This window comes from Cebus imitator, unplaced genomic scaffold (assembly GCF_001604975.1).
Source record: "Cebus imitator isolate Cc_AM_T3 unplaced genomic scaffold, Cebus_imitator-1.0 Scaffold387, whole genome shotgun sequence".
Lineage (NCBI taxonomy): Eukaryota > Metazoa > Chordata > Mammalia > Primates > Cebidae > Cebus > Cebus imitator.
Genome location: NW_016107702.1, coordinates 22,085 through 31,788, shown reverse-complemented (window position 1 = coordinate 31,788; position 9,704 = coordinate 22,085). Strand labels below are relative to the sequence as shown.

The following is a 9,704-nucleotide window of genomic DNA, read 5'->3' as shown; positions in this document are numbered from 1 at the left end:
CTTCTTCTTTTTTTTTTTTTTTGAGATGGAGTCTTGCTGTGTTGCCCAGGTTGGAGTGCAGTGTCAGGATCTCGGCTCACTGCAACCTGTGCCTCACAGGTTCAAGTGATAACATTTACCATGAGAGAAAATTCAGCACCATAAATATCAAGAAAATGGTCTCAGGTGTAGACTAGCTTCAGTCTCATTTGAGGAGGAAGCTCTCTAGCACAAATCTGTAGTATTGATAGGAGTCAGGCCCTGGCTGAAAGGGTAGACGGTGGTGCACAGCCCACATGGACAGCGTCTGTTTGTCCCTGAGATATTCCTCCAAGGAGGGGGCAGCTGTGAGTTATCAGCCAACACAGCAGCCAGGGGTTGGGTCAATCACCCAGTGAAAGGGATCTGGGAAATGCAACGTCATACACTGTAAATGTGTAAAAAGATTGTTTAAAGACTAAAAGGTGAGATAGCCACTTCTGGGAAGATGAAGTAGTCATGCTTTCCCCTGTTCCTCCTGATAACTGCATTAAAAAGCCCTAAACATTATATGTAAACAAACACAAGAAGATTCTGAAGGCAGACCTGGGGACCCAAAAAACTAAACTTTTGTGAATTTCTTGGGTTTTCTGTTTTTTTTTTTTTTAAAGATGGGGTTTCTCCAGGTTGGTCAGGCTGGTCTTGAACTCCTGACCTCAGATGATCCACCCACCTTGGCCTACAAAGTGCTTGGATTACAGGGGTGAGCCACCATGCCCGGCCTTTTTTTTTTTTTCCAAATTTTTTTTAATATTCCAAATTGGAATCTGGAGTTTCCAGCAACCTGGAAATGCCAATGAAAAGAAACAAACAAACAACAACAACAACAACAACAAAACACACACACACACACAAAGCCACAAGAAAAGCCTGTTTTCTCTAGTCCAGGGACAAGGAAAGGTCAGCCAAGCAAGACAGAAAACTTTTTCTTTGGAGATGGAGTTTTTCTCTGTTCCCCAGGCTGGAGTGCAGTAGTGTGACCTTGGCTCACTGCAACCTCTGCCTCTTGAGTTCAAGCGATTCTCCTGCCTCGGCCCCCAGAGTAACTGGGATTACAGGCACGCACCGTACACCCAGCTAATTTTCTATTTTCAGTAGAGACAGGGTTTCACCATGTTGGCCAGGCTGGTCTCAAACTCCTGACCTTGTGATCCACCTGCCTCGGCCTCCCAAAGTGCTGGCATTATAGGCATGAGCCACCTTACCCGGCCAACAATACATTTCTGTTGTTTATAAATTATGTAGTTGGCTGGGAGCGGTGGCTCATGCCTGTAATCCCAGTACTTTGGGAGGCTGAGGCGGATCACTTGAGGTCAGGAGTTTGAAACCAGCCTATCCAACATGGCGAAAACCCGTCTCTACTTAAAATACAAAATTAGCCGGGCATGGTGGTGCATGCTTGTGATCCCAGCTACTCGAGAGGCTGAGGCAGGAGAATTACTTGAACCTGGGAGGTGGAGGTTGTAGTGAGCCAAGATTGTGCCACTGCACTCCAACCTGGGCAACAAAAACAAAACTCCATCTCAAAAAAAAAAAGGAAAAAAAATAAATTATGCAGTCAAAGGAATTGTAATACAGCAGCCAAACTAAGACCAGACTATGTATGAATGTGGAAGTTATGGGTTTGTGTTCTTACATATTCAGGTAATTTAGTCTTTTTGGGGGATTCATTCTTTTTTTTTTTCCCATTTATTTGTTTTATTGCATTTTAGGTTTTGGGGCACATGTGAAGAACATGCAACATTGTTGCATAGGTACAAACGTGGCAGTGTGATTTGCTGCCTTCCTCCCCATCACCTACATCTGGCATTTCTCCCCCTGCTATCTCTCCCCAGCTTCCCACCCCCCACCGTACCTCCCCTATTTCCCCCCAACTGACCCCAGTGTGTAGTGCTCCCCTCCCTGTGTCCACGTGTTCTCATTGTAGTTTTATCACCTTCAAGTTGGCTTTCTGATGTTTTAACCTAGACCTTTGAAGTTATTGCAATTGTGCTTTCATCCCCATCCACAAGTAAGCTATTTCAACTAGTTCCTTGAGGCATTGTGGAAAAATTGGTCTTTGTCAGAGTCCCTTGTTAATTTAAGCCCCTTATTAAAAGTTTCTCACTGAAGCCACCTGAATTCAAGTCGGCCTCATCCCTTGCTTGCACTGGTGGTTTTCAGTTCCAGCATGTCAGAATACCTGGGGAGCTTTTAAGGCATATCAGTGCCTGCACTCCATCCCAGATCAATTAACTCAGAATCTCCAGGGATATTATAATATTTTAAAAGCTCCTCTGGGATTCTAACTAGACTTGTTTTAGTTGAGAATCACTGGATTTCAAACACAAAATCCCCTTAATTAGCATCTCCTTTTTTCTGAGTACCTTAGATCTAATCAGTACCACTCTTTTTCCACATTCATTGTTTATTTTCCAGCTCTTTCTTTTTTGCCCTTTGGCAAATCACTTCCACTCACATGAGAAACAAGAGTTTTCAGCCTGGGTAGATAATCCTGTTTTAGTCAATTCACAAAAGTAGTTTGAGTAATTTTGTTTATATGTTTTCATGTTTGAAACAGGGTCATGGGGGATTGCAGTGGTGCCATCAAAACTCACTGCAGCCTCAACCTCCTGGGCTCAAGAGATCCTTTTGCCTCAACCTCCCTAGTGGCTCAGGGCTACAGGCATGTGCCACCACTCCTGGCTAATTTTTGAATTTTTTGTAGAGATTGGGTTTCACTATGTTGTGCAGGCTGGGCTCAAACTCCTGGGCACAAGTGATTCTCCCGCCTTGGCCTCCCAAAGTGTTAGGATTATAGGTGTCAGCCACTGTGCCTGGTCTAGTTTGGGTAAATTTTAATTTTTCCATATAACTTCTGAGATTTCCATGGCAAATCACTCCTGATAACTTACCAAAAAAATCAGATGATGTTTTTGAATGTACATCAATTATCGTCATTTAAGGGCTTTTTTTCTTCTGTTTTTTTGGTTTTGTTTTGATTTTTTTATATGAAGTTTCTCACTGTCCCCCAGGCTGGAGTGCAATGGTGTGATCTCTGCTCACTGCAACCCTGCCTCCTGGGTTCAAGCAATTCTCCTGCCCCAGCCTCCTACCACCACACCCGGCTAATGTTTTTGTATTTTTAGTAGAGATGAGGTTTCATTATGTTGGCCAGTCTGGTCTCGAACTCGTGACCTCGTAATCCGCCCACCTCGGCCTCCCAAAGTGCTTGGATTACAGGCATGAACCACCTCGCCCAGGCTTTTCTTCTGTTTTCAGCAATATTAAACTGAAAAAGAAACCACTTTGACTATGGCACACCTTCCTTAACATTCTAACTAAGCTGATTAAAATCAGATAATCCTTTGTAGGACAGAAATGTCAAACACATTTTAGAGGATTAAGAAAAGCTCTTGACCCAAAGTTTTTCATGGTGATGCCTGCTGATCCCCCTGGGGTCTAGAGCATAGATTATGGGCTCTGGGGGATAGGAGTCTGGAGTTCCTAGCAGGGTGAGAGGTAAGATCTAAAATTCTCTGCATAGGCTGGGCATGGTGGTTCACACCTGTAATCCCAGCACTTTGAGAGGCTGAGATGGGTGGGTCACTTGAGGTCAGGAGTTCTAGACCAGCCTGGCCAACGTGGTGAAACCCCATCTCTACCAAAAAATAAAAAAATGAGTTGGGCGTGGTGACAAGCACCTGTGGTTCTAGCTGCTCTGGAGGCTGAAGCAGGAGAATTGCTTGAACCTGAGAGGTGGAGGTTGTAGTGAGCTGAGACTGTACCACTGCACTCCAGCCTGGGCAACAGAGTAAAACCCTGTCTCAAAATAAAATAAAATAAAATAAAATAAAATAAAATAATAATAATCTCAAGGCCGGGCACAGTGGCTCAGGCCTGTTATCCCAGAACTTTGGGAGGCAGAGGCGGACAGATCATCTGAGGTCAGGAGTTTGAAACCCCGTCTCTATTAAAACTCCAAAAATTAGCCAGGCATGGTGGCAGGTGCCTGTAATCCCAGCTACTTGGGAGGCTAAGGCAGAAGAATTGCTTAAACCTGGGAGGCAGAGGTTGCAGTGAGCAGAGATTGAGCCACTGCACTCCAGCCTGGGTGACAGAGCAAGACTCCATCTCAAAAAAAAAAAAAAAAAAAGGTTAAGCAAGTTGCCCAAGAAATCACCGCTACTAAATCGTAAAACCTAGACTGGCTGCCTCCAGAGTAGCTCTGTGTCAACCCTTAAGTTACACAGCATCTGAGAAAGTTCTTTCATGATTACAATCTATCGTGTGTGTGTGTGTGTGTGTGTGTGTGTGTGTGTGTGACATAATCTCACTCTGTTGCCCAGGCTGGATTACAGTGGCGTGTGATCTTGGCTCAATGCAACCTCCGCCTCCCGGGTTCAATCAATTCTGCCTCAGCCTCCTGAATAACTGGGATTGCTGGTGCCCACCACCATGGCTGTGTTTTTTTAGTAATTTTTGTGTTTTTAGTAGAGTTGGGGTTTCACCATCTTGGCCAGGTTGGTCTTGAACTCCTGACCTTGTGATCCACCCACCTCAGCCTCCCAAAGTGCTGGGATTACAGGCGTGAGCCCACATGCCTGGTACTCCTTTTTTTTTTTTTTTCCCTTTTTGAGATGGAGTCTTGCTCTGTTGCTCAAGCTGGAGTACTGTGGCATGATATCGGCTCATTACAACCTCTGCCTTCTGGCTCAAGCGATTCTCCTGCCTCAGCCTCCCGAGTAGCTGGCATTACCAGCACCCACCATCGTGCCCAGCTAATTTTTGTATTTTTTTGTAGAGACAGGATTTCACCATGTTGGCCAGGCTGGTCAAAGTGCTGGGATTACAGGTGTGAGCCACCAAGGCCAGCCAGATCTCTCTTATTTCTTTGATAGTATTCTATTCATTTCTTTCTTTTTTATCTCTTAAACAGATGATTATTATTAACAAACAAGTACTCTATTCTGCCTGAGCATATGGCACACTTAATTATTAACTGATTTGTTTAATGTCTATCTCATTCTCTAGACTCTCTTTGAGAGCAGGAACCGTTTTTTTTTTTTTTTTTTTTTTTTGGGACAGAATCTCGCACTGTAGCCTAGGCTGGAGTGCAATGGCAGGATCTCGGCTTATTGCAAGCTCTGCCTCCTGAGTTCAAGCAATTCTCCTGCCTCAGCCTCCTGAGTAGATCGGATTAACGGGTGCGCTCCACCAGACCTGGATGTTTTTAGTAGAGACAGGTTTTCGCCATGTTGATCAGACTGGTCTCGAACCCCTGACGTCATGATCCGCCTGGCTCAGTCTCCCAAAGTGCTGTGATTACTGGCGTGAGCTACCGCGCCCGGCCGACGAGAGCAGGAACCATTTTATGCCATTTCACTGCTATACCCTGTAGCTAGCTTACAGTAGCTGCTCAATGAATAGTTGTTGATTGCATAAAAGGCGAAGAAAAAAATGTTTCATTCATGGAGTAATGTCGCCATCTCGTGGAACGTTAAAATATTGTCATTTAAATCCCTGAAATTTTTCATGGAAAGAATTGATGGTTCGAGTGCTATTTTTCAGATTGTATTCGAGTAGTTTTTTTTTTTTTTTTTTTAATTGAACTGGGCCTTTTGAGATTTTTAGCACTCTAGAATTGCACAGCCTTTCCAGGTCAGGTTTGGGGCTTACTAGGTTTGCTTGGTGAAATAAATTGTGCACCTAGGTCATGCATGGTCACTGCTTTACGTTCAGAAACCGTTCGCTTCCACTTTTACAAAAGAGAATACACAGATCCCTTACTAAACTCTTGGCTCATAACTATCCCTGAGGTACATTCAGAGCCCCTTCCTCGCGGCGTTCATACAGCTGTCTCAGGGGTCTGTCGGCCAGCAATCCCCAATTCATCATTACATATTCCTCACAGTGCATGCTGGCTAAAATGGAAATTGGTTTCAGAAATAGCCCTGCTCTGCCATCATACACTAGGAGAAAGGGGAAAATTATGCTCCATTAGAAACCCTAGGCTCTCTTGCATAATGCTTCGCAATGTGAAATAATTTTTTACAAATTATCAATGCGTTAAGAAGAGCTACTTCCCTATCTACCTACTATGGCCTTCCCATTTAAACCAGAAATGGATAAAAAGAGAAGGGTAAGTATAGTTGTAACTGTAGATTCTGTATTCTTCCTCTTTAATCTACGTCTCATATTAACTAACGGAGGCCGGAAGCCGGAAGTCTTAGACACCAGCGAGAGCCGCTCCTTCCCCACGACTCTATGGCTTTCCTCTTTACGTCTGATATTCACTAACAACGGAGGCTGGAGGCCGGAAATCTTAGATACCAGCGAGAGCGGCTTCTTCCCCACGACTCTATGGCTTTCGGGTTACTTAAGCCACGGAGAACTCTATGGTTCCGGGGCGGGCCGGGAGGTTTGAATTTGAAGACAGGCGGTAAGACGATGACAGCACCTGTCGGCAGGCCAGGCCAGGCTTCTCCCGAGTGGGGGGACGCTGGAACTGTGGCTTGCCCTGATTGTTCGAAAAGGGTTTGCCATGAATCTTCTGCGTCGGAGTGGGAAACGGCGGCATTCAGAGTCAGGTTCAGATTCGTTGTCGGGAAGCGGCAGTGACAGCAGTGCCAGCCTCCAGCTCCTCTCCCGGACCGTGCTGAGCCCGCCGCCGGGCCTGGGTCGCTGCCTGAAGGACCGTGGCCGTCAGTCAGCCGCAAATGCAGGTACTCCGGGAACCCGGGAGGCCGCGGGCAACGGGGGAAGCTCCGCCGGGCCGTGGGTCGGGAGGTGTCCTCCCCCCACGGGGCTTGCTTGATTGCATACCCCATTGGGCTTCTATTCCCCTTCTCTGTGACTCGGGCGACATACGCGTGCTTTCAGTGGTCGCCTGGTATTAATGTTCACGTGGCTTCTGGGTCTTTCGACCTTTACAGAAACAACTTCCTATTTAGCCAAATACCATCACCTGTTGGAGGGCTCGCTCCTCATAGTATCCAGTGCTTCTTACAGATCCTTAAGACCGGATTGTTGGGCCTGGAGGATAGCACAGGCTGGCGTCCAGGGATTCGTAATGAGATTGGTTGGGTGTCTGGTGGATGTCTACCCAATTTAAAAAAATCGTTAGTTGTGCGGTCGTCATGGAATTAAAACTTACAAATAGAAACTTACCTAACTAAGCTTTGTAATGCTTCCATATTATCCTTTTCCCCCCACTCCGCCCGAAATTCCAACACTCTTTATCTACTATGTATTGCACAGGGGTTTTTGTTTGTTTGAGGCTTGTAAGGAATTGTTTTTATCATATGCCTTAAATAACAATTTATTACTTTTCTATACATGGCGTTTCTCATAAGATTCTTGAAGTCAGGATGTGCTTTAAATAGCTTCATTTCAACAGGAATTGCAACACACAGTGAAAGCTAACTGTAAATCTCATTCATTAGAAGTAAATTTTAATTTTTTCTTTTTCCTAAAAGGAAAGTGCAAGCCTACCGCTCCCGACTGCCAAATAGACAAGCTACTATTGGCAAATTGGGAACTTCCTAAAGCAGTTCTGGAAAAATACCACAGTTTTGGTGTAAAAAAGATGTTTGAAATGGCAGGCAGAGTGCCTTTTGCTCGGACAAGTCCTGGAAGGAAGAATTTAGTCTATTCAGGTATCCAAATTTATGTAAACTAATTACTATTTTTAAGATATGATTCAAAGAGCACTCCATTGGAGTAGTTATGGTTCTTTTAAAAGGTGAATGAGGCAGTGCTTTAAAACTAGAGAAAATCTTAAAATATGTGTGAAAAGTAGAGTTTTATTATATGACTATGCGTGGGGAAGCAAGAAAAATGACAATTTAAAGAGTGGGCAATTCCACTTGCCATCATCATGCTCAACATACATATATCCCAGTGAGTATGCAATGGGAGATATAAAGCTGCTCTTCCCCCATTTGATCCCAGTTGCTTTTCAGGGTATGAACATTATACCCTGAATGTTTGTTAATTGACTTTTTTTTTGAGACAGAGTCTTGCTCCAGGCTGGAATGCAGTGGCTCTATCTGGGCTCATTGCAACTTCTGCCTCCCAGGTTCAAGTGATTCTCCTGCCTCAGCCTCCCAAGTAGCTGGGATTGCAGGTGTGGACCACCAGGCCTGGCTACTTTTGTATTTTTAGTGAAGACAGGGTTTTACTATGTTTGCCAGGCTGGTCTTGAACTCCTGACCTCAAGTGATTCACCCACCTCGGCCTCCCAAAGTGCTGGGATTATAGGTGTGAGTCACCGCACCCAGTCATAAATTGACCTGTTTGTACAGGGTTGTATATACAAACAATATGTAATATACTTTATGAAATTTATTAAAAAAATTTATGTGGGTTTTCAAGGGCAACTATGACATATGCAATTTTTAACCCATGTTTACTATGCCACTTTAATCTTTTGATAAGATGCAATTCCTTTGTGTCAGTTTTCTCTGAAATTATGAGTCACAGATTTTTGGCTGTAGGGGAGAATTAAAGAAATAACTTATCAGCAGATATAAGTTCAGGCAGTGGAATTTGACTGGTTGGATTTGAAAACTATCACATACTGGCTATGCAGCCTCACAGATCACTTAGGAAGAATGAGAGAGTGTCTATGTGTTGGTGAGTATGTGTGCCTTGGTAGTACTTAGGGAAGATTACATTATTTCACATATGAGAGGTCAGAGACTTGTTGGTACATATAAAGTACTTGTATTGTGAAAGGACATTACGAAAAATAAAATACTCGTAAATGCTAAGAAGTCGTAGTTAGTGGCAATGGCATAATGGCTTGACCATTTCAATTGCTTGAAACTGAAACTTGGGTATCATTCAGAACTTTGGTCACTAGCTTATACAATTAATCACCAAGTCCTGTTTCTGCCTCATATATCTCTTGCTTCTGACTCCTTTGTGTTTTTGGGTCCATTACCTGGTACAGCTCATTATCATCTTTCTTCTAGATTATGCAGTAGCTTTGAAACTAGTCCTTCCTTTTCCTCTGATATTGGCCTGCTCCTACAGCCACAGTGGTCTTTAAAAAATTTTTTTTTGTTTAAATTTTTTGTAGATATGGGGGTGTCATTGTGTTGTCCAGGCTGATCTTGAACTCCTGGGCTCAAGTGATCTTCCCAAAGTTTGGGGATTACAGGCGTGATTCACTGTGCCCAGTCCAAATTGATCTTTATAAAGTACAAATATGATTTTATCACTCCTTTTAATAAAGCTCCATCAGTCTCTACATTGCTTTTGGAACAAGGTTTAAACTTCATAAATGGTGGGATTGTAAACCCTTCCTGTGGCACTTAGATTATCTCTTTTACACCCCTGGAGTACTTTATACTCCGTGCTTACTAAATTACTTACTGTGTCATCTGAACATGCCAGTCTTTCTTCTAGGCCTTTGCACCACATGCTGTTTCTTAGGCATGGCATTCCTTTCCTCTTACTTTTTTTTTTTTTGAAACGAAGTCTTGCTGTGTCACCCATGCTGGAGTGCAGTGGCATGATCGTAACTCATTGCAGCCTCCACTTCCTAGGTTTAAGTGAGTCTCAGGCCTCAGCCTCCTGAGTAGCTGGAATTATAGGCACACACCACCTCACCCTTCTCGGCTCCCACATTGCTGGGATTATAGGGATCAGCCACTGCCCCCAGCCTCCTCTTGTATTCTTCCTTCCCTTCTCATAAGATT

The 9,704-nt window shown here is 44.0% G+C and overlaps 1 protein-coding gene across 1 annotated transcript; it reads left to right on the top strand.

The window, feature by feature from the left end:
- The first annotated feature begins 6,428 nt into the window (after positions 1 to 6,428).
- LOC108288928 (DNA polymerase theta-like) lies at positions 6,429 to 7,836 on the top strand. Its single transcript, XM_017508135.2, has 2 exons — positions 6,429 to 6,722; positions 7,476 to 7,836. Exons 1-2 carry the CDS (start codon positions 6,542 to 6,544, stop codon positions 7,676 to 7,678), a joined length of 384 nt encoding a protein of 127 aa, XP_017363624.1. The 5' UTR covers positions 6,429 to 6,541; the 3' UTR covers positions 7,679 to 7,836.
- The last annotated feature ends 1,868 nt before the right edge of the window (positions 7,837 to 9,704 follow it).

Coding starts and splice junctions, on each gene's coding strand:
- LOC108288928 (XM_017508135.2), top strand. CDS start 6,542: ATGAATCTTCTGCGTCGGAGTGGGAAACGGCGGCATTCAGAGTCAGGT. Junction 6,723..7,475: donor TCAGTCAGCCGCAAATGCAG/GTACTCCGGGAA, acceptor TTTTCCTAAAAG/GAAAGTGCAAGCCTACCGCT.